The sequence below is a fragment of the Monodon monoceros genome, unplaced genomic scaffold (genome assembly GCF_005190385.1).
Source record: "Monodon monoceros isolate NGI ecotype Baffin Bay Population unplaced genomic scaffold, NGI_Narwhal_1 Super_Scaffold_2, whole genome shotgun sequence".
NCBI classification, from domain to species: domain Eukaryota; kingdom Metazoa; phylum Chordata; class Mammalia; order Artiodactyla; family Monodontidae; genus Monodon; species Monodon monoceros.
This window is the reverse complement of record NW_021703776.1, coordinates 15,872,160-15,898,284: the sequence shown is the minus strand read 5'-3', so window position 1 is coordinate 15,898,284 and position 26,125 is coordinate 15,872,160. Positions and strand designations below refer to the sequence as shown.

Genomic DNA, 26,125 nt, shown 5'->3' with positions numbered 1-26,125 from the left:
CCTAAAGGAACTAGAGAAAAAAGAACAAACAAAACACAAAGTTAGAAGAAGGAAAGAAATCATAAAGATCAGAGCAGAAATAACTGAAATAGAAACAAAGAAAACAATAGCAAAGATCAATAAAACTAAAAGCTGGTTCTTTGAGAAGATAAACAAAATTGATAAACCGTTAGCCAGGCTCATCAAGAAAAAGAGGGAGAGGACTCAAATCAATAAAATTGGAAATGAAAAAAGAGAGGTTACAACAGACACCGCAGAAATACAAAGCATCCTAAGAGACTACTAGAGGCAACTCTATGCCAATAAAATGGACAACCGGGAAGAAATGGAAAAATTCTTAGAAAGGTATAACCTTCTAAGACTGAACCAGGAAGAAACAGAAAATATGAGCAGACCAATCACAAGTAGTGAAGTTGAAACTGTGATTAAAAATCTTCCAACAAACAAAAGTCCAGGACCAGATGGCTTCACAGGTGAATCCTATCAAACATTTAGAGAGGAGCTAACACCCGTCTTTCTCAAACTCTTCCAAAAAATTGCAGAGGAAGGAACACTCCCAAACTCATTCTATGAGGCCACCACCACCCTGATACCAAAACCAGACAAAGATACTGCAAAAAAAGAAAATTACAGACCAATATCACTGATGAATATAGATGCAAAAATCCTCAACAAAATACTAGCAAACAGAATCCAACAACACATTAAAAGGATCATACACCATGATCAAGTGGATTTATCCCAGGGATGCAAGGATTCTTCAATACATGCAAATCAATCAGTGTGATACACCATATTAACAAATTGAAGAATAAAAACCATATGATCATCTCAATAGATGCAGAAAAGCTTTAGACAAAATTCAACACCCACTTATGATAAAAACTCTCCAGAAAGTGGGCAAAGAGGGAACCTACCTCAACATAATAAAGGCCATATACGACAAACCCACAGCAAACATCATTCTCAATGGTGAAAAACTGAAAGCATTTCCACTAAGATCAGAAACAAGACAAGGATGTCCACTCTCACCACTATTATTCAATACAGTTTTGGAAGTCCTAGCCTCAGCAATCAGACAAGAAAAAGAAATAAAAGGAATACAAATTGGAAAAGAAGAAGTAAAACTGTCACTGTTTGCAGATGACATGATACTATACATAGAGAATCCTAAAGATGCCACCTGAAAACTACTAGAGTTAATCAGTGAATCTGGTAAAGTTGCAGGATACAAAATTAATGCACAGAAATCCCTTGCATTCCTATACACTAATGATGAAAAATCTGAAAGAGAAATTAAGGAAACACTCCCATTTACCACTGCAACAAGAAGAATAAAATACCTAGGAATAAACCTACCTAGGGAGACAAAAGACCTGTATGCAGAAAACTATAAGACACTGATGAAAGAAATCAAAGATGATACCAACAGATGGAGAGATATACCATGTTCTTGGATTGGAAGAATCAATATTGTGAAAATGACTATACTACCCAAAGCAATCTACAGATTCAATGCAATCCCTATCAAATTACCAATGGCATTTTTTTTATGGAAGTAGAACAAAAAATCTTAAAATTTGTATGGAGACACAAAGACCCCGAAGAGCCAAATTAGTCTTGAGGGAAAAGAACGGAGCTGGAGGACTCAGACTCCCTGACTTCAGACTACACTACAAAGCTACAGTAATCAAGACAATATGATACTTGCACAAAAACAGAAACATAGATCAATGGTACAAGATAGAAAGCTCAGAGGTAATAAACCCATGCACCTATGGTCAACTAATCTATGACAAAGGAGGCAAGGATATACAACGGAGAAAAGACAGTCTCTTCAATAAGTGGTGCTGGGAAAACTGGACAGCTACATGTAAAAGAATGAAATTAGAACACTCCCTAACACCATACACAAAATTAATTCAAAATGGATTAGAGACCTAAATGTACGACCAGACACTATAAAACTCTTAGAGGAAAACATAGGAAGAACACTCTTTGACATAAAGCACAGCAAGATCTTTTTTGATCCACCTCCTAGAGTAATGGAAATAAAAACAAAAATAAACAAATGGGACCTAATGAAACTTAAAAGCTTTTTTTTGCACAGCAAAGGAAACCATAAACAAGACGAAAAGACAACCCTCAGAATGGGTGAAAATATTTGCAAACGAATCAATGGACAAACAATTTATCTCCAAAATATATAAATATCTCATGCAGCTCAATATTAAAAAAACAAACAACCCAATCCAAAAATGGGCAGAAGACCTAAACAGACCTTTCTCCAAAGAAGACATACAGATGGCCAAGAAGCACATGAAAAGCTGCTCAACATCACTAATTATTAGAGAAATGCAAATCAAAACTACAAAGAGGTATCACCTCACACCAGTTAGAATAGGCATCATCAGAAAATCTACAAACAACAAATACTGGAGAGGGTGTGGAGAAAAGGGAACCCTCTTGCACTGTTGGTGGGCATGTAAACTGATACAGCCACTATGGAGAACAGTATGGAGGTTCCTTTAAAAAACTGAAAATAGAATTACCATATGATCCAGCAATCCCACTACTAGGCATATACCCAGCGAAAACAATAATTCAAAAAGACTCATGCGGGCTTCCCTGGTGGTGCAGTGGTTGAGAGTCTGCCTGCCGATGCAGGGGACGTGGGTTCGTGCCCCGGTCCGGGAAGATCCCACATGCTGTGGAGCGGCTAGGCCTGTGAGCCATGGCCGCTGAGCCTGCACGTCCAGAGCCTGTGCTCTGCAACGGGAGAGGCCACAACAGTGAGAGGCCTGCGTATCGAAAAAGAGAAAAAAAAAAAGACTCATGCACCCCAATGTTCATTGCAGCAGTATTTACAACAGCCAGGTCATGGAAGTAAACTAAATGCCAATCAACAGAAGAATGGATAAAGAAGATGTGGTACATATATACAATGGAATATTACCCAGCCATAAAAAGGAACGAAATTGGGTCATTTGTTGAGACATGAATGGATCTAGAGACTGTCATACAGAGTGAAACAAGTCAGAAAGAGAAAAACAAATATCGTATATTAACGCATATATGTGGAACCTAGAAAAATGGTACAGATGAACCGGTTTGCAGGGCAGAAATTGAGACACAGTTGTAGAGAACAAATGTATGGACACCAAAGGGGGAAAGTGGCTGAGGGGTGGTGGTGGTGGTGTGATGAATTGGGCGACTGGGATTGACATGTATACAGTGATGTGTGTAAAATGGATGACTAATAAGAACCTGCTGTGTAAAAAAAAAAAAATGTGATCAAATGTATTCTATTGGAATGAATCAAACGTAGACCATGTTTGCTGTCTAAAAAAAAAAATTTTAAGTCCAGAACTTTCTGTTACCCTTTAGCATTGTAGGATGGTAGTCCTGAGTAATTTAGGGTCACAGACTATTTGACCAACAGCATCAATTCAATCCAATGTTTTTGATATATTTTAATTTTGTTAAAGCCTTCTGCCACCACTGCCTTAACTGAAGTCACATGTTACATTTCCCACTGCCCCTGCCTGACACAGAAGAGTGATATATTTTCCATACATATGCTGGCTCTTCTTTATAATGCTGTTTTCAGGTGGGGCCATCTCATAAGGATATTTTTTTCCTGACACTTCCAGTAATTACACTGAACTCTACTGGATATAATACCGAATTTCATTTATAGCAATAAACCATGTTTTTAAAAGTAATAAGTATCATAATAAAGCTTCTATAAAAAAAAGTTTGAGAGAAAAATTAGTCATCTAATTATCTACAAAGAGCTTCCATGGTCTCTGTAGGGCCAGTTTTCAATAAACAAAGTTAAAAAAAAAAGATGCTTCTAAATTATTTGTCAAGACTGCAAGAATAATTGAGTAGAAAATAGCACCATATTAATATGCAAACACAATGGAGCCATCCATTGGAAGTGAAAGCAGGAAGTCTCATGAAATGATTGTTAGCACCAAGGATCATTTTATGCAAATTCCTTAAGTTCAATTTGTTACCAACCTACTCTAAAAATTATTCCAGAACCAACTAGAACTACTAGGATATAGGTAAAGCCAGATTACAACTGACCCTTGAACACATGGGTTTGAACTGGGAGGGTCCACTTACCTGCAGATATTTTTCAGTGGTAAATACTACAGTACTACATGATCCGCAGTTGGTTGAATCCACCGACACGGAAGGGATGACAAGGAGAAACTACGAATACGGAGAGCTGACTATCAATTATACATGGATTTTTGACTGCAGGGAGGGTAGGTACCCAACCCGCAAGTTGTTCAAGAGTCAACTGTACTTCATTTTACAATGTTTCAATTGGAGCAGTCAGGGAAGCCAAACAACAACAACAAAAAAACATGGTCAGCTATCCGTATAATGACAGTAGAGATACCACATTTTGGCACATTCTCTAAAATTAGTCCATCAATGACAGTTAAAGACGTACTAAAGCCCTACTCCTTGGATTTCAGTTAGCATACATATCTACTAGCTAAATATGCATGCTTAACTTTAAAACATTAATGTAGAGAATTAAAATTATGATTCAGGCATGCATCTATTATTTTAAATATATGCAAACAGCTGTTTCAAAAAGAGTAATTTTGGAGCTAAACGTCCACAGTCTAGGGCTCGAACCTTTAGAAAGTAAATCAACATTTTTCTTTTACAGTTTTAAGCACTTCACTTCCTCCAATCATTTTCTAATGGTTCAAGTCAATTTCACACTAAGTAACAGCACATGAATGATATCTGGGGTGAGGGGTCTCATGACAGGAAATTTGATCAATCTGAAATAATTACACTTAAAAATATACATAATTTAGCCTATAAAGTGGCACATGCATTTTTTAAAAAGTCTTATAAAACCTGCCTGCATTTTTTAAGTGTAGCAATGGTAGGAGGGCCAATTTTTAAGAGGTAACATTTTTTTCTGGTTTAAATTCATAAGAAAGTTTCAAAAATTCACTATAAAATTTTCCAGTAAATTAGTATTCAGTCAATTCAATATTTATAGTTAGTCAAGTACTGTATAATTAGTAATTTTAAACAAAATCATTAAAGTTTACAGAAGGGATTATCACTTACCAGCTGCTCTGATTTTACACCATACAACTGGATGGTCTTTGCCACGTTTTTTGACACAGCTAATGTGAGGTCTGCATCAACAGCAGCTACATTTAGTTCACTGGAGAAAACAAAAACAGACTTTAATTATTAGCAACACAGTTCATCAACAAAGTAAAGAGCAACATATAAACCTAATCCCAATAAACAATGTGGTGATTTTTTTTTATAGATTTCACTGGTTGCCTCCAAGAACTGATTGATTGCACTGTTTCATTTTCACTCCTAAATTCACCATTAGGAAAAAGTGCTCTAAGACTGTCTGGTTAATGACCAGTTTCTCATTAATAAAAGCATGTCATGTGTGAGTTCAGGCTGTGATTAAGAGAGTAAATTGTGTGCAGATTTTTCAAGTAGCACTCTTGTTAATACTGGTAAGTGCAATTAGAGACACTGCATGTCACAGACATCTGCAAGGAAATGACAGCTCTTGAATGGAAATGGTAACCTTGGAAGGACAAAGGCTAAAAATATAAATTACACGATACATAAAGATACTCAGTTTCTGTAGAAATTATGCCAATTCATGCTATTTTGATAAAATAGCTTTTTAAATATATCAAAAGCATAACAAGGATTTAACTTGATATTTTAAAAATTTGGATTCTTAAAGTATTTCTCTGTCATGCTTATTTTCAATTTAACATTGGATTAATTGGGACATTTGAGGTAATTGCAAAAAAAAAGTATTTACAAAGACCATGGAAAGTTAACTTTTTTAAAGTTAATTTTTAATTAAGAGTTAAAAATTGCATGAAAACGCATATACAAGTAGAAAAGCAAGAAAAGTAATTATTGTCTCTCAAGTAGCAGAATAAATCTTGGCACTTACCAGGTTGCCTTTATGAAGAAAGTGAAGGACTTTAAAACAACATTAGTGCTTACTATGTGTGACAAAAATGCCCTTTCATATACCAGTGAGACATAATTTTATTAAAGTTCACTTTCACATTCTATTAAACAATGGCATAAGTATGCTTCTTCAAGTCCCACCTTACAATTGATCACAGCATTGTCAAACTGCACCGGGGAATGGGTGCAGTCCATAAACAGGTAACATGTCCATAAACAGGTAAAGAGATCAAGTTCAATCCGTGACCAGTTTTGTCACTACCATATGAAACAAATAACGGAGACATTAGGGTATAAACGTCTTCAGTCAGGACTTTGGAAAGTCAAGATAACTGTGGAAAGATTTAGGATCAAGATGCTGGGCAATTTTGATGCTGTATTTAGATAGATACGCATATTATACCTGTGGCTTTTTAATTGTTCTCTCACATGCCTCAGAATCACCATCTTCAAATTTGTAATCTAAAAGAATCTAGACTTTTATACCTTGGTTCTATATTGCCTAACTACTAATTTTACTCCTCAAAATGTTCACCTATAAATAAATGTATAGACCTACTGTTATGACAACTTGTTATTATGACAGGAACTGAGACAGTCTCAACTGCAGATTAACCTGGGGGGTCCGTAAAATGTCTAAAAGCAACAGTATAATACATTGTCCGCAACCATTCAGGTTGCACAACCTGCTAGGATATCTTCCCTTTTGAGAGTTTTAAAAGCTGTCACATTCACTTAGAAAGCTTAAAATAGCAAACACAAGTAGACTAATCAGGATTATAATCCTTGTACGCCATGAAGTACTTTCTGGATTTAAGATAAAAAAAAAGTTGATGTCCATGCTTTAGCTTCTCAATTTGTAAAATTATTTTTATATTAACTTTCCTACGTAATATTAGAAATTTACTATGGCATAAAGAATTAGGTTGTTTTACTTTGTATCCTTGACAAGACACAGAATAATGATAATTGACTATTTTTAGACTGTATTTAAATGGTTTTATTAATTGGAATCTCAAGTACTGATACTTACTACATGTGCACTCACTCAATGCAAAACGCTTGATTTAATTTCCAGACTAATTCTTTGAATGATTTGAGATAAATTAAAGATGTACTGCCATTATACATCGCTAACAAATGTGGCAGGCATTTTACGGCATGCCACTATATGAAAATACATACCTTGCTATAGTTTTAATGATACCTTCAAGTTCATCGGCAGAAGGAGGATTACGACCACCAGGGGGAAAAACCAAGTTGATCGGATCAAAGAGTCGAGATAAGGATTTTGATAGATAAGCAGCCTCATAGGGTTGTAGTGAGTCTTTCAAAGCCTTTCCGGGACTGTGGGAACAAAGTTTATTAAAAATGAACTTAAATTATACAAAACTAAGTGCTAGTGTATCAGGTTGTAAATGCCTTTCTTAAAAACGTATCTCCTATATAAAATGTAACTCTATATGAAGAAAAGAAAAAATTTTGTTTAAAAATGTATAAATATATTTACATAATCAAATGCTTATTAAGAACTAAACATTTTAATTTATACATAATTCCTGGGCATAAATGTTATATAATATGCACTAGTACCTACTGTAGTAAGTTTGTCGCTTGAAACTAAGAGTAACACTGTAAAATCTTATTAATTCTAATGGGGCCACGCCTTCACTTAGCACGTTTCTATAGAGCATACAAGAGAGGCAAGTCTGCAGAGACCTGCTCCCACAAGCTCAACCCTTTTCACACACAACAGCTGCCCTCTCATAAGCTCAGTGCCTAAAAGGGAAGTATACAGGTGTAGGTTTTTATCAGCCTTCTGATGCCGAAACTGATACTAACAAGAATGAGGACAAAATAAAAAGTGCTTGTGCAAGTCCCACAATCACCCAAATACTCCTAATTGTAGTTCTAAGTTAATTTGTTTTACAACATTCTTCACAAACTAAAATTTAGCCTACTAAACACTTCTTTCCTCCTCAGTCCTCCTATGTCTTCAGTTATTTCTGTTGATTTTCATTTACTTGTCCAACTACTGGATCTTGTATTTTACCTCTGACAATTACTATCAAATACCTATAACCATATAATTAACTCTGTAACTTCTCACATCACCCCTGTTTATGATCCTTCTACTGGCCTTTCCATTATCTTAAACAAACAAACAAAAACAAATCCCCCTTAATCCTAAATGTTCATTTTGCAAACATCTGACCTACTCCTTCAGGTATAGGAAACTTGGCTTTCTCCTTTTCCACCTTTGCTGGTCAACTGACAAGACCTAGAGGTCAGAACACTCTTGGCTCCTACATCACAATTCCATACTTATCTTAACACTTTCTCATTCAATAAGTATTTCACTCACCACATAGTTCCTGAGAATACTATGTGCCAGCCCTCACTGAGTGCTGGGAGGATAGAGATGAAATTCGCTTTACAGTCCAGTGAAGAAATGTGCAGGTAAAGTGTGAACTATGATAACTTCCATAACAGATGATGAGAGAAAGACCACAATGGGAACAGGGAAGAACTAGTGTCTAAATGTGTCTGAGGCAATCCTCTACTGAAGTCCACGCCAGCTATTTAAATGTCTTCCCTATTTTTGCTCTGGTCATTTACTGACCTTAAGAAGCCTCTTCTCTCTTCTGCAGAAATTTCAGCACTAAATTATAAGTACTAACATTCTTCTTCTCCAAGGATCCTTCCAGAAGGTCCTGCAGCTCTACTCCAACACCAAAGCTGCCAAGGCCCAGCTGGCTATCTGCCAGCAGCCACTCCTCAAGCAGCTCGCACGGGAGAAGCAGCTCTATGCCAACATGTTTGAGAGGCTGGCTGAAGAGGAGAGCAAGACCAAGGCTGCGGTCGTCGCAGGAGAGCAGCCTGCTGACACAGAGATGGAGGACGAGCGAAGGACGACCCGGCAGGGGGCCGGCCGCAGGTGGGGGCAGAGCACAGCCTCCCTCAGCCCTGCCCCAGTGGCTGCCTGCCTCCCCTGCTCCCTACCTTACTCCACCCTGTTAGTTTTGGAAAACCTGAAGAATCTGGGGGGTGCGGAGGGGGGAAGGATCCTTGGTGATTACAATGTCAAAACAAACAACTTTTCTAAAACCTGTCCTGTACTAGAAGTCTACTTTCATTTTAGCTTTACTATGGAGCTTCCATGTTTGAGTCATCGTTTTGAACTGCTCTGTGACGTCTCCAAGCTCAAAGACAACTTTCCACGCCCCCACTTGCCGCCATCTCCTTCCCGCCTACAAATTCTCTTAAATGTCTACAATTTGCCAGGTACTTCCTAGATGCGGGAAATGTAGCAATGAAGTCAGTTAAAAAAAACTCCCTGTCCCCTTGAAGAGACTTCTGAGAACACAATATTGTAAATCAACTCTACTGCAATAAAAACTAATAAAAAAAAAAGACTTCTGAGAAACACACAAAAAAAGAAATAAAATTTTTAAATGAGTTAACTACGGAATACAATGGAGAGTAAAAAATTCTAAGAGAAAAAGGAAGTAAGGAAGCCAGAGACCGTTTTTGTTTTTAATCCAATTTTACATAGGGTGAGGCAAGGGAAAGCTTCCTGAGAAGATGTGAGGGAAAAGAGGGAGCAAGTTATATAGATTTCCAGGGTAGGCGCTTTCTGTAGGAAGAGAACAAGCTCAAAGGCCCTGAGAAGAGACTTAGACCTGGCTGCATTTGACAAAAAGTTAGAGAAACAGAGCACTTAAGTGACAGGAGAACAGTACAAGATGAGGTCTAAGAGAAAACAGACAGAACAAATCATGCTGGGCTTTGTATATCAATAAAAGTGCTAGATTTTACTCAAAAGAACTTGCTCTTTGACCTTACAGTGATCAGTGCTACGAAACCCTACGCTCATCCTCCACCGTTTCAAGGTGCTCTCATTAGCATCTTGATTTTTCTAATTTACCTTCCTTTCAAAGCTCTTACGAAGAAAATCTCAGTTAGATGGTCTCTGTATCTGCTGCTAAGCGTTCCACGTATTGCAGAGAAAGAGTAAATTGTTTCTATTAAATGTTTATGCAAACCTCTTAATTTCAAGAGACCTGAAGCTCCAGGTATTAAAATTCTACTTCTGCAGCCCTTTACTCTCCACAGCTGACCATCTGCCTCAACTTTACACTAAGACCAAAACCAGTGGCAATGATCTTACTAGCTTATTTTTTCCTTTGTAACTTCACCTACCCTCAGCGATTTTCCTCTTATCCCAAAGAAAAAGTAGCTTTATTCCTTTGTTCATATCAAAACCTCTCAGAAGAATTACCTACCTCCTTCTTTCCCGTTCTCTCTTTTTTAAAACTTCTTTATCAAGATTTAATTTACATTCAATTCAACCATTTAAAGTGTATAATTCAATCGCTTTCAGTATATTCAATATATATTCAGTATATTCATGGTGATGTGCAACCATCACCATGCTCAATCCCAGAACATTTTTATCACCTTCAAAAGAAACCTCATAGCCTTTAGCTTTAATCTTTTACCCCCCCCACCCCATCCCCAGCCCTAAGCAACCACTAATATGCTTTATATCTCTATAGATTTCCCTATTCTTAACTTTCATAGGAATAGGATCATACAGCATATGGGCTTTATATCTGGCTTTTTTCACTTAGCATTAATTTTTTCAAGGTTCAGTCATGTTGTAACATGTGTCAGTTCTTCATTCCTTCATTCATGTGTGGATATATCACATGTGGTTACCCATCTGTCTGCTGATGGACATTTTGGGTGTTTCTATCTTTTGGTGATTATGAATGCTGCTATAAACATTCATTACAAATTTGTGTGTGAACACATTAAAATTTTTTTTTTTAATTTGCTTAATATGTTTTGTTTTTATTGTGATAACATATACATAACAGATGGGTGTTGTGCACAATAAGGAAGCACCCACCTATTGATCTCATCTGTCTGAGGCTTCTGCTAACTGGCAGCTGAGGGCAGGATGAGAAATGCTGCGGTTCTGCTCTTCTTAGGAAGAAAGCCCTCCAGTTAGGAGTGGTGGGGGAGGGAGCCCTTTGTTCTTGGCTGTCACAGTCCTGAGTGGAGCCTATGCCTTGATGAGCTGGGAAGAGGGAGGGAGGAACAACAGTCTTGGTTCTAATATCACAGGCTCTTATGGAATTCTTTCTACTGAATTTTCATAGACTTTCTTGAGTCGATGATTTTTCATTTGCTGTTTGCTTTTAAAACCATTTCCAGACACGTTAAATTGTTTGGTTTTTAATAGTTTTCACCAGATTCACTGTGGGGTGGGTCAGCGGAGTGGGGACGGCTGTCATCCCAGAAGTCAATCCCCTCCCATTCTGTCTTTCATCAATTCTAATAATGCTTTGTATCCACCATTCCACACCTAGGCCTTGAACAACCTTATTTTGCTATATCTAGAGGTCACTTCTCAGTCCTAAGCTTCTTCAGCTTTTCAACAGCATGTGACACAGTTAACCATTCCTCTTCTGACTGAAATGAACTCACTCTTTGGGGTTCCACATAAGTTTCAGTTTTCCTCCTATCTCACCATTTTTTTTCCTCTTAGTCTTGCAGGCTGCCACTCCTCTGCACAATCTATAAATTTTGGAGTGCATATTTTGGGCCAAAGTTCCCTTTTCTCTTTATATATATCTTCCCTATGGAATCTCCTCCAGTCCCATGATTTTTAAAGATCTGCATAGTGATGACTCTCAAATATGTATTTCTAGCCCTGATTTACATTCAACTACCTTTTCAACAACACAATTTGCATCTTTGATTCAACAGTTTCAAAAGAAAAACCTTAACACTACTCGATGGGGAATTCCCTGGCAGTACAGTGGTCAGGACTCCATGCTCTCAACGTGGAGGGCCTGGGTTCGATCCCTGGTCAGGGAACTAAAATCCCACAAGCCGTGTAGCATGGCCAAAAGACAAAAAAAAACCCACAAAGAAACAAAAAAGAAACAAAACAAAAACCCACTACTCGATGAAACAATGTCTTCCAATCATTAGGCTTCTCCCAACTTGTCCACACATATCCTTGATTCTTCTTTTCCTCTCAAATGTGATCTACCAGCAAGTTCTACTGGCTTGCCCTCTAAGCTATATCTCGAATCAATTCGACCAGTTCTCACCATCTCATCCACTCATCCTACTTCAAGCCATTATCATTTCTTGTCTGGATAAACAAAACAGCTTCTCTTTCCCTGTGGTGACACTCCTCCTCAGTTGTCCACAAAGAAGCCGGCATGCTAATTTTTAAATGTTTATCAGTTCATCTCATTCCTCTGTTTAAAAGCAAAGGTTTCCAGTGTTTTGAATAAACTCTAAACCCCATATCATGGTGAATAAAGCCCTACATGACCTTACGTTTCCCCTCCTCGCCGACCCAATTTTTTATCCCCCACTCTCCCTCATTCATTGTGTTCAGCTTTCTATTCCTCAACCTCCCCATCTTAATTTTCTCAGGCTCTAAATCTGCTCTTCTCTCTACCTGCAAAAATCTTACTCCGAATCTTCCACAGTTGATTTCTTCACATTATCTCGATCTTGGGTCAAATGTTACCTTTTCATAGAGGTCTTCTCTGACCACCCTATATAAAACACTGTCACATTATCTTGTTTTATTTTCTTCATAGTAAGAACAGCTTTCAAAAATTCAGCATAAATACTCAATGATGAAAAACGTTAACCTGGTTATTTGTGCCTTGATTCTATTCAGATTATTCTAAGGTCTCGTTCCATTCATTATCTCTTTTCTTCACTTTCTCTCTCCAATGGCTACTTCTATCTATAAAAACTCTCAGCTTTCCCTCTATCATTAAAAACAACAACAAAAAACTTTCCTTTGGCTCAGCTACCATGGTCAAATTTATGTTTGTTTCTTGCCTCACTTCTCAAAAGAAAATATAAATCATATTGTCATTGTTTCCTTATTATATCGTCATTATTTTTTGGTTTCTTAGAAGAATACAGGTCATAAGTCTTCTTCCCCACCTCACTGAAGTCAGTCTCCAAAAGGTGAAGAGGATGCCCCAAAACACAGTGGTTTTTTTTCATTCTGATTTTTTTTTCTACATTGCATTTACTGCCTTTCCTCTATCCCCACGAGTAACATATGCTCATTTTAAGTAAAAGCAGAAAATACAGAATAAAAACTCTACCTCTTGGACATAAAACACTATTACCTTGTGCTATGTATATTTTCCAGAGCTTTTCAGTGCCAACATATGAATTTAAAAATAAAACTAAACCAGAAATACAATGATACTATGTATGCTATTTTGTATACTTAAAAAAACCTTAATACATTACAAGATTTTTCAAGATCAACAGATAACTTTTCAGTCTTCTTGTCCCCTATTTCCATTAGTCCTCACCTAATCTCCATGTTTAGCATCAAAGAGTAACTGAAGAGAACAACAGCGTCTCCTTCTATCATACCAGCCTACCTTTACGCCACTTGTTTTCCCAGTCAAAACTTCTACGTCCTGTATTTTACCAGTCAGAACTTCTTACTACAGTGGATACAATTCAGCTATAAGTATTCAGAATAAAAATTTTTTAAGATAAACATTAAAATAGCACTCATAAATCTAACCTTTTTCTTACAAGGTCAGTGATCAGAATCTACTGTTACTTGAGTCAGTCTCATCACAATAAATGATTCTAGTGTTTAAAGATGGTGTGCAAGCCAATCAATTGATTTGGTGCTCAAAGAGAAATCTGAAAACAATACTCTTTTTCAATTTAGGAGGAAAGCTGGCTGGTTTAAGCTTATTGAGGTGGTATTATTTTTCTGATGTGGCTTATAAATATGGCTACATATACTGTACTTCATGAATAATCTAAGAGATTTTCAGGTTTAATTTTGACTGTACTTAGGTTTTTCCCACCAGATGGAGAATCTATCCCAGCATAAGATTTATTTCCGCTATAGTTCCTGAACACACCATTTCCTTTTATATCACATTTATGCCAGTGGTCCATCAATGATGATGCTGTCTGATGTAATTACAGGTTATCTTATAATATCAATTAAACGATAATGACCACATATGCTCATCTCTTAGCTTCTATTCACCTTAATTGGTGATATACTTTAAAATGAATCTTAATCAGGAACCAGGCTGCTCAACTAAGGATAAATTTCGACTTCTTCAGTTAAAAGTGTTGTGAAGTCTTTTAAAGTAAATAAGTGAATAGTAATCATTACAAGTATTCACAAAGATTAGCGTTTTCCCATTTTCTAACTTATAATAAAAATAAAAGACAAAATCCTTAACAGGCCAACAAACAGGTTTGATTAAACAAACATACTCATAATCTGGCTTCTTTGGTATGAATATGTCTTGTGTATCATCTTCCATGTGTTGTAAGTCAGCATAGAGGTCTGCAGTTCCACTGGAATTAAAATTTCCTTGAATACTTTGGCTGTATTGTTGAAGACGCTTCCATAAGTCATTATAAAGACGCAATAATTTAGGGTATTCTCCTTCAAATGCCTGTTTCAAAAACATAGAAGCTGCCAAGCAAAACAATACAATGATTAGATAAATGATAAAAAATAAAATGTAGCAAATAAAAATTTCTTTTGTATGTGAAGATGGTGCCAGAAATAGCCTATACTATAGGACAAACCAAAGATGTGTTCTAATAAGGTCTTTCAAAATAATGCCAGTAACAGTAATTTTCCTCCCAGACTACTTACTGCACGTGATATGTGGACCATATATTTTGAAACTTAATCTATAAGGAAATAGACAAATCAAGAATTACAGTTGAAGAGTTTCTTTCTCTCAGTAAATGATAAAACAAGTACACAGAAAATCAGTAATTGACATCTATAGAATACTTTATCCAAAACAGCAAAGTAGCCATTATTTTCAAGTACACATGAAACATTTACCAAGATCAACGATTTCTGATAGAAACAGTCTAAATAAATTTAAAAGGTTCCAAGTCATACAAAGTATAAAAACCAAAACAGTTTTAGATTAGAAATCAGTAACAGAAATATTTTTAAAATCCTGGATAAATACCTGGAAGTGGAATTGCTGGATCATTTCTGTTTTTAATTTTTTTGGAGGAACCTCCATACTCTTTCCTCGCAGCTGCGTCAATTTACATTCCCAGCCTTTTCTCCACAACCTCATCAACACTTGTTATTTCTTGTCTTTTTGATACTAGCCATTCTAACAGGTTTGAGATTATACCTCATTGTGGTTTTGATTTCCATTTTGCTGATGATTAGTGATGCTGAGCATCTTTTCACGTACCTGTTAGCCATCTATCTGTTGTCTTTGGAAAAATGTCTACTCAGATCCTTTGCCCATTTTTTAATGGGATAATTTGATGTTTTGCTATGAGTTGTATGGGTTCTATGTATATATTAGATATAAACCCATATACCTGCAAATCAGGTATATGATTTGCAAATATTTTTTCCCATTCAGTAGGCTGCCCTTTCATTTTGTTGATGATTTCTTTTGCTGTACAGAAGCTTTTTTGTTTGATATAGTCCCACTTGTTTATTTTTCCTTTTGTTGCCTTTGCTTTTGGAGTCAAATTCGAAAGAAAATCACAATGAGATATGACTATATACCTGTTAGAATGGCAAAAATTTAAAAAAAATCAAATGGTGAGGATAGAGGAACTGAAACTCTTGGCAGAATGGAAAAACTGTATTATCATTCTGCAAAACAGCCTAGCATTTTCTTAAACTGTTAAAGATATACCCACCACATGGTCAAACTATTCCTCTTCTACATGTTTATCCAACAGAAAAAAAAGTATATGTCCATATACAGACTTCTATATGAACATTCAAAGCACCTTTATTTGTAATAGCCCCAAACTGGAAACAACCCAAATGTCCATCAACAAGTGAATGCATACACAAACTATAGTATATCTGCACAATGGAATACTATCCAGAAGTAAATACATAATACAATATGGATGAATCTAAAAACAATCATGCTGCATGAAAGACAAATAAGAATACACAATACATGCTGTATCATTCAATCTGTACACAGCTCTAGGAAAGGTAAACCAATAGAGAGTGACAAAACCTGGTCAGAATTTGCCTGGGGAAGAAGAAAGGAGATGGCGGGGAGAGGAATTACAAAGGGGTACATGGAAACTTTTGCGGGTGAGAAATACATTCACTGATCTTGACTCGTGATGCTTTCATGGGTGTGCATATATGTCAAAACTTACCAAACTGTACACTTTATGTTCAGTTTACTGTATACCAATTATACTCTAGTAAAGCTGTTTAAAAAAAAAATCTTGGAGAGGACTTCTGTGAAATCTCTCCTTGCTGATGAAGAGGCCATTCACCATGGCCTGAGTGTCCCCACACATTCTTGCAAGTTATGTCAATGCGAGGCCCTGGTTGCTCTTCATCCAGGGCATTTATCAGGTTTGCATTTGTAGCAAGCAACCTTGAAACATGAGGTAACTTTGCCCTGCACACAGAGAGCAGGCTTGCTTACTGCTTATGGCAAAAGCTGTAGATTGTCCAAGCTTAAAGTTCTCACCTGTGACACAAACTCACAGCATACGTACCATTCACATGGGCCCAAACTGTGTCTCCCCAGGAGGCCTGGAGGCACGGGGAACCAACATACAAATATGCCCATGCTCACGTGGCTTGCTATGCTGTGAGTAATAAAGTTCTGCTCTGACCCAGGAGTCTCATGTCTTCTGACAATATTCAGAACACTTTGGCAGGCTAGCCTTTTTAAGTGGGGTTAAAAATCTCACATCCTTCACGGTTCTTGAACTCCTCTAATCTAAATCATATTCCTTTTGTTATATTCTCATAACAATCTGTTCTTTGTCTTCTTTGCATCTACCACAATTTCTAATTTTACTTGTTTAAAGTATGTTTCCCCTACTTGACCGTAAACTCCATGAGGACAAGGACAATACTTGTTTTCTTCAATGCATATTTGGTACTTAACACAGTGCCTGAAATAGCAGAAATTAAATAAATATTTCTTAATGATAAACTAAGTTTTGCTTTTTAAAGGACAGTATACTCACTTTCACTTTCACAGAAATCTTATCTGTATAGAACAAATCACTGCTGAGGGTTTCAGAGAGCTGAACTTTGACTGTACTGTCTCAGTAAATGTGACTCACTAATCAATTCTAAGATACTTAAGTCAAACATATTTAAAGCTTACAAATATATATTGTGGTAAATCCCAAAGCTAAATTCTACCTTACTTTCTTCTATAAGTGGTTATCAAGTATTCATATCAATTACCTATAAAACTGATTATAATCAATTATTTTTTTGATAAATGTAGAACACACACTGCACATCTTAATAATCTAAGAAATCATTTATAGATAGAAAATGACAGTTACTAATTCCCAGTTACTTAGTAATTCATTACTCAGAGCATGCCCTGTGTGAGCAACTCTTCTTTTTGAGTAATAACTAGTGATTCCAACACAGCACTAACATGAAGATGAAATTCATCTTTATTCCAGTACCTTCTTTTATGATGATTTCTCCATAGCAATGAACACTATAAGAAATTATTTATTAGTTTGTGTTGACCATGTTCCTCCTTTAGAATGCAACTTTAATGAAAACAGGGATATTACTTGACTTGTCTCTGTATTTCCTTTACCTAGAGTAACACCAGGCACTGAATTATTGCATGAACAAATGAACTGAAAAAAGAATGAAGAGGGGTCTAGGTATGGAATTAAATCACTTCTCCAGATTCTAACAGTCTAGACTTAATTGCCTCACTACCCCCAGACCCTCTGGTTCAACTCTGATGTTTGCGTAATCCCAGAGTTGCAGCACACACAGCTCTTGCCTTAGTCTTGAGCAGCTGTGCTAAATATCAGCCTGTATATATGCTTCTGCCACTGCATCTCCCTGTGTGAAGACTGAATACCTCATCTCTCAGCCACTAACCGGGGTCCTGACCAAGAATAGGCATCACTCCTTAAAACTCCCACCAACCTTCAGACAACCAAATTCTGGTCAATGTAAAAACTGGAAGGTAGGGCTTCCCTGGTGGCGCAGTGGTTGAGAGTCCACCTGCCGATGCAGGGGATGTGGGTTCGTGCCCTGGTCCGGGAAGATCCCACATGCCGCGGAGCGGCTGGGCCACAACCTGTGGCCATTAATTTTTGCCATTCTAACAGGTATATAGTCATATCTCATTGTGAGTTTCTTTCAAATTTGACTCCAAAAGCAAAGGCAACAAAAGGAAAAATAAACAAGTGGGACTATATCAAACAAAAAAGCTTCTGTACAGCAAAAGAAATCTCCCTGTGCTCCGCAACGGGAGAGGCCACAACAGTGAGAGGCCTGCGTACCTCAAAAAAAAAAAAAAAAAAACTGGAAAGTAGATTTATCCACTCAAAACATATTTGCTGAACATTTACTATATGACAAGTACTGTTGTAAATGTTGCATATGCAGCAGTGAACAAAATACGCAGAGTTCCTACCCATGAGGAGTTTATATTCTAGTGAAGGAGAAGACAATAAACAAATCAGTATGTAACATAATGTCAGGCAGTGTTAAGTGCTTTAAAGAATAATAAAGCAAGGTTAGAGAACAGATAGTGATAGGGAGTCGTAGTCTATTTACTGCAGACAGGGAGGGCCTCTCTAAGTGAAGCAAGGATATGATCCATCTGGATATCTGGGGAAAGAATGATTCAGATGGAAGAAACAGCAAATGCAAAGGACTTTAGGTAGGTTATCCCAGTAGAGGCCGCTGCTCTTATTTTAGCAACTTGCCAAGCTCTTTAGATACCTTGGCCTGAGAGGGTCAGCCTCCACACCTAGGTTGAGTCCCTCTTTTTTAAGTACATTGCTACTCATTTCTAGTTCACTCCTTTCCTAACTGGCTCAATTCCCAATAAAAACTGTCAGCCTTGCACATAAATCACCTAGCACTATGAAAGTAAAGGAGGCTAGTAATATACTGGGTTTAGTATGTCTTGGAAAATATTATCTGCTTCATAATTGAATTAGATATCTATTGCTACATAAGAACTTGCCACATATGTAGCTGTTTATTTTTAAAAACACTCATTTATTATTTCATAGTTTCTGTGGGTCAGAGGTACTGGGTCCTCTGCTTCAGGGTCTCTAACAAGGCTGTAATCAAATTGCCAGCCATGACTGGAGTCTCATCTGAAGGTTCAACTGGGGAAGGATATGATGCCAAGCTCATGTGGTTGTTGCCAGGATTCAGTTCCCTATGAACTGAACTGGATTTAGGGTCTCAGTTCCTAGCTTGCTGTTGGCAAGGGGTCAATCTTAGTTCCTCGCAAAGTGGACCTCCCCAATATTGCTGATCTCATCAAAGTTTGTAATCCATGAAGGAAATAGAGAGAGCTTGCTAGCAACATGGAAGTTATGATCTTATGTTACCTAATCACACAGGGACATCCCCTTTGCATATTCTATACCTATAGAAGGTATACCTAAGCAAGTTGTACCTGTACTCAAGGGGAAGAGATTATAGAAGGGTGTAAATGCCAGGAGGCAGGGATCACTGGGGACCATCTTAGAATCTAGCTGCTCCAATAAAATGAACCATACTTTATTCACATCAACAAAAATTATATAAAAGTCAAATATTGAGGGCCATACAGCAGTCTGATAAACAGCTACTTTTCAAATACTGATATATTATAGACTATATTACTCCTTCCTAATTAAGACAGTTTCATATTTAAAAAAAACCTGTTTAAAATATTGTTGAAAAAACAGCCCAAACACACTATACAGAAATAGTTCAGAAGTAAATTAAAGTACCAGAGTGAAATATGGGTAAGTCAGTTGTACCCAAGTTAATGAGTTTTTCCTATTACTCATAAAAAGAACTTTTCCTATTGAGTCCCAGAAATCTACTATGGTCCAAGACATATGTTAAAAGCAAATGAATATTTATATGAACTAAAACTGACTGTAAATAATTTTATTGAGGATTAATATGCCTTCTGATTTAATTTTTTAATTATGATTTAATAAAACTAAAATCAGAATAGAAAAGAGACCTTTTTAAAACTCAAAGAAATCCCATTTAAGATGAACAGATATTAAAATTCAAGTTTTAAATGGAAAATCTGATCAAAGCCTAAAGCATTAAACTTTGAATGAAGAATCTGAGTTAAAACACACACACACACAAAACCTAAGATTAGCCACTTGCAAACTATATACACAAATTATACATACACACACACATAATTAGGATGGAATAACTGTCTGAAAATAACTGGCTATGGTCCCTAGGAAGTTTCTTAGGTTTTGTTTTTGTTTTGTTTTTTCATAATAGCAGCAGCACAAAGTCATGGAATCCAATACCAACTGGGTATGCTATGGTGGTATTCTATACCACAACCTTTCCATTTAGCAGGAATATAAAGCATACACATTCTCCTCCAACTTCTTAACTAGTTAAGCTTGAATGCACTTATGATATGAAGATGACCACCCTCGTTATCTCACAATAAAAATAACAGTCACAACAAAAATAAAGGTCACCTTCAACTTCTTACCCTCGATTCCCCTATAAATGTTTCTAGTCGTCAACTTTCTTCACAGGAACAACTGTCCATTATATACAAGACTAACTCTTCAACTTCCACGCTTAATCTCATCCCATTTCATCTCCTCCAAGACTATTATTCTCTTCTGTATTTTCAGCTTCCAATCAATTAAAAAAAAAGATCGAACATGCTCTCATTGTATTAAAAAAAACAAAAATACAAATAACATGGCAAATGCTTCCCCTTGATCCTTTAACAGTTTACTTGTAGCCACTGCCTTGTCACCCCTTGCAAGTGTAGTCTACACACACCTCCTTGCCTCCTCCAGGCTGCAACCAGACTTCCAACTGCCACAGTGCTATGGCAACTGTTTTGGGAAAAGTTACAGTATCATTCTGACTGCCAAAAACAGTGGGTACTTTTCTAATCTCCTCTCAGTGGATCGCTGTTGATGACTCTCTCCTTTGTGAAACTCTCCATAATCCCATTCTCTCTGGTGTTTTCTACTCTACTGATTTGTTTTTCTTACTCTTTGTTGACTTCTTTCCTCTGCCTTAAATATTTTCCTTGAAACTTAAAAAAACTGTTACTATAGAATTCAAACATATAATATGAAGAGAACCTCTACGTATCCATAACTTATCAACTTGATCTTATTTTATCTATAACCCTACCCAATCCTCCTCCACTACTGCCAGCTATTTTGAAGCAAATTACAAACATCATGTCATCCATAAATATTTCAGCATGTATCTCTGATAGTAAAGACTATTTTAAAAAAAATAACCATAGTTCTCCTATCACACTTTACAAAATTAACAATCAGCGATCGCATATGCATGATAGACCTGTGATTTTTTGTTTTTTGTTTGTATGATTTAGGACCCATAAATAGTCCATATATTATAATTAGTTGATATATCATCAAGCCCCATCTATCGTTCCTCTCTTTCCTTTTATTCCTTTTAATTCTTTATTTAAGAAACTGGGTCATATATCCTATACAGCTTCCCACAGTGTGGATTCTGCTGATTGCACCCTCTGGTCCCTGTATTTACTGTAGATTATCAGCTGGATCTAAAACAGTACATTTCAACCTTGGCTGCATATTGAAACAACTTTGGAAGCTTAAAAAGATCCTGGTGCTTCGGTTTCACCCCAGAGACTTTAATGTAATTGCAGTCTAGGCTTTGAGATTTTTAAACATACTCCAAGTGATTCTAATGTGCAACCAAGTTGAAAACCACTGCAATAGATAAGAGATTTGATCTGATTCCAGGGTCAATAATTTCCGGTAAGCCTACTGCATATGTAGCATATGAACTGGTGTACCATTTACCTTTTTTATATTAACAGTCTATTAATAATCATTGCCCAGATCTACTAAGAGACTGCAAAATGAAGATACTGTAACATTCTCTGTACATTTATTACAGGTGATATTTTTATAAATAAAAACTTATGAAATCAATTATTCAGTTTCTCTGAGATACCGTTTGTAGGAAAGGCAGGAAAAATGTTTTTCTTTCCCCTTTATTTACCACTTTTCAAAGTAAGGAGTAGTATCATCAAGGGTAAGCAATAAGTATTTCTTCACTTACATCATTATGAATTCATGGATTTAGATGTACATGATGGATTTAAATCACTTGTGATTGTTATCCTTATTGATGTTAAATTTATTCCTTCTCTGGTAGATTATCCATTCAAATTGCTTCCTGAGTCCTATTAACTCAATCCTAATAGGCTTGGTCTTCATATCTTCCTTGCTTTCTAGTATATGGGGTTACAAATTATCCTGCACATTTCTTGCCCCAGACCGAAAATCAGTCATTTCTCCAAGGACCTTTAATTTCTTTTAATGGGAAATCAACTTTTAAAACCACAGCATCGGTGTCAGAAGGGTTCAGTACTAATGAAATGGTCACTATTTCTATGGCTTTTCAGTAGACAGAGCTATGAAATGTATGCAAATCAAATAATAAATATATGTATTTTAATATCTTTATTGGAGTATACTGCTTTACAATGTTGTGTTAGTTTCTGTTGTATAACAAAGTGAATCAGCTATACGTATACACATATATCCCCATATCCCCTCCGGCTTGTGTCTCCCTCCCACCCTCCCTATCCCACCCCTCTAGGTGGTCACAAAGCACAGAGCTGATCTCCCTGTGCTATGCAGCTGCTTCCCATTAGCTATCTATTTTACGTTTGGTAGTGTATATATGTCAGTGCTACTCTCTCACTTTGTCCCAGCTTACCCTTCCCCCTCCCCGTGTCCCCAAGCCCATTCTCTACGTCTGTGTCTCTATTCCTGTACTGACCCTAGGTTCGTCAGAACCATTTTTTTTTTAGATTCCATATATATGTGTTAGCATACGGTATTGGTTTTACTCTTTCTGACTTACTTCACTCTGTATGACACACTCTTGGTCCATACGCTTCACTACAAAAAACTCAATTTCGTTTCTTTTTATGGCTGAATAATATTCCATTGTATATATGTGCCACATCTTCTTTACACAATCGTCTGTCGATGGACACTTTGGTGGCTTCCATGTCCTGGCTATTGTAAATAGAGCTGCAATGAACATTGTGGTACATAACTCTTTTGGAATTATGGTTTTCTCAGGGTATATGCCCAGTAGTGGGATTGCTGGGCCGTACAGCAGTTGTTTTTAGTTTCTAAGGAACCTCCATACAGTTCTCCATAGTGGCTGTGTAAATTTACATTCCTACCAAAATGGCAAGAGGGTTCCATTTTCTCCACACCCTCTCCAGCATTTATTGTTTGTAGATTTTTTGATGATGGCCATTCTGACAGGTGTGAGGTGATACCTCATTGTAGTTTTGATTTGCATTTCTCTCATGATTAGTGATGTTGAGCACCCTTTCATGTGTTTGTTGGCAGTCTGTATATCTTCTCTGGAGAAATGTCTATTTAGGTCTTCTGTCCATTTTTGATTGCATTGTTTGTTTTTTGGATATTGAGCTGCATGAGCTGCTTGTATATTTTGCAGAGAAATCCTTTGCCAGTTGCCTCATTTACAACTATTTTCTCCCATACTGAGGGTTGTCTTTTCGTCTTGTTTATGGTTTCCTTTGCTGTGCAAAAGCTCTTACATTTCGTTAGGTCCCATTTGTTTGTTTTCATTTCCATTTCTCTAGGAGGTGGGTCAAAAAGGATCTTGCTGTGATTTATGTCACAGAGTGTTCTGCCTACGTTTTCCTCTAGGAGTTTTATAGTGTCTGGCATTACAATAAGGTCTTTAATTCATTTTGAGTTTTATTTTTGTGTACGCTGTTAAGGAGTGTTCTAATTTCATTCTTTACACATAGCTGTCCAGTTTTCACAGCACCACTTATTGAAGAGGCTGTCTTTTCTCCACTGTATATTCTTGCCTACTTTATCAAATATAAGGTGACCATATGTGCGTGAGTTTATCTCTGGGCTTTCTATCCTCTTCTGTTGATCTATATTTTTGTTTTTGTGCCAGTACCATATTGTCTTGATTACTGTAGCTTTGTAGTATAGGCTGAAATCAGGAAGCCTGATTCCTCCAGCCTCATTTTTCGTTCTCAAGATTGCTTTGGCTATTCGGGGTCTTTTGTGTTTCCATACAAATTCTGAATTTTCTGTTCTAGTTCTGTGAAAAATGCCATCAGTAGTTTGATAGAGATTGCACTGAATCTGTAGATTACTTTGGGTAGTATAGTCATTTTCACAATGTTGATTCTTTCAATCCAAGAACATGGTATATCTCTCCATGCGTTTGTATCATCTTTAATTTCTTTCATCAGGGTCTTATAGTTTTCTGCATACAGGTCTTTTGTCTCCCTAGGTAGGTTTATTCATAGGTATTTTATTCTTTGTGTTGCAATGGTAAATGGGAGTGTTTCCTTAATTTCTCTTTCAGATTTTTCTTTACTAGTGTATAGGAATGCAAGAGATTTCTGTGCATTAATTTTGTATCCTGCTACTTTACCAAATTCATTGATTAGTCCTACTAGTTTTCTGGTAGCATCTTTAGGATTCTATATGTATAGTATCATGTCATCTGCAAACACTGACAGTTTTACTTCTCCTTTTCCAATTTGGATTCCTTTTATTTCTTTTTCTTCTCTGATTGCTGTGGCTAAAACTTCCAAAACTATGTTGAATAACAGTGGTGAGAGTGGGCAACCTTGTCTTGTTCCTGATCTTAGTGGAAGTGGCTTCAGTTTTTCACCATTGAGAACGATGTTGGCTGTGGGTTTGTCATATATGGCCTTTATTATGTTGAGGCAAGTTCCCTCTATGCCTACTTTCTGGAGGGTTTTTTTTTATCATCAATCAGTGTTGAATTTTGTCAAAAGCTTTTTCTGCACCTACTGAGATGATCATATGGTTTTTCTCATTCAATCTGTTAATATGGTATATCACATTGATTGATGTGCATATATTGAAGAATCCTTGCATTCCTGGGATAAACCCCACTTGATCATTGTACATGATCCTTTTAATGTGCTGTTGGATTCTGTTTGCTAGTATTTTGTTGAGGATTTTTGCATCTATGTTCATCAGTGATATTAGCCTGTAGTTTTCTTTTTTGTGACATCTTTGTCTGGTTTTGGTATCAGGGTGATGGTGGCCTCGTAGGATGAGTTTGGGAGTGTTCCTCCCTCTGCTATATTTTGGAAGAGTTTGAGAAGGATAGGTGTTAACTCTTCTCTAAATGTTTGACAGATTCGCCTGTGAAGCCATCTGGTCCTGGGCTTTTGTTTGTTGGAAGATTTTTAATCACAGTTTCAATTTCAGTGCTTGTGACTGGTCTCTTTATATTTTCTATTTCTTCCTGGTTCAGTCTCAGAAGGTTGTGCTTTTCTAAAATTTGTCCATTTCTTCCAGGTTGTCCATTTTACTGGCATATAGGTGCTTGCAGTGATCTCTCATGAGCCTTTGTATTTCTGCAGTGTCAGCTGTTACTCCTCCTTTTTCATTTCTAATTCTGGTGATTTGAGTCTTTTCCCTATTTTTCTTGATGAGTCTACCTAACGGTTTATCAAATTTTGTTTATCTTCTCAAAGAACCAGCTTTTAGTTTTATTGATCTTTGTTATTGTTTCCTTCATTTCTTTTTCATTTATTTCTGATCTGGTGTTTATGACTTCTTTCCTTCTGCTAACTTTGGGGGGATTTTTGGTGGTTGTTCTTTCTCTAATTGCTTTAGGTGTAAAGTTAAGTTGTTTGAGATGTTTCTTGCTTCTTGAGGTAGGATTGTATTGCTATAAACTTCCCTCTTAGAACTGCTTTTGCTGTATCCCATAGGTTTTGGATCACCGTGTTTTCACTGTCACTTGTTTCTAGGTATTTTCTGATTTCCTCTTTGATTTCTTCAGTGATCTCTTGGTTATTTAGTAGCGTATTGTTTAGCCTCCATTTGTTTGTATTTTTTACAGTTTTTTTCCTGTAATTGATATCTACTCTCATAGCACTGTGGTTGGAAAAGATACCTGATATGATTTCAATTTTCTTATATTTACGAAGGCCTGATTTGTTACCTAAGATATGATCTATTCTGGAGAATGTTCCATGAG

The 26,125-nt window shown here is 36.7% G+C and overlaps 1 protein-coding gene across 1 annotated transcript in view; it reads right to left on the bottom strand.

Moving 5' to 3' along the window:
• COG5 (component of oligomeric golgi complex 5) overlaps positions 1 to 26,125 on the bottom strand; it is a 284,211-nt gene that overhangs the window by 66,800 nt on the left and 191,286 nt on the right. The window contains exons 12-14 of the mRNA XM_029233621.1: positions 14,317 to 14,521; positions 7,189 to 7,350; positions 5,113 to 5,212 (exon numbers count right to left, since the gene is read on the bottom strand). Of these exons, the coding sequence (XP_029089454.1) occupies positions 5,113 to 5,212; positions 7,189 to 7,350; positions 14,317 to 14,521 (467 nt within the window). The remainder of the gene's footprint in view (positions 1 to 5,112; positions 5,213 to 7,188; positions 7,351 to 14,316; positions 14,522 to 26,125) is intronic.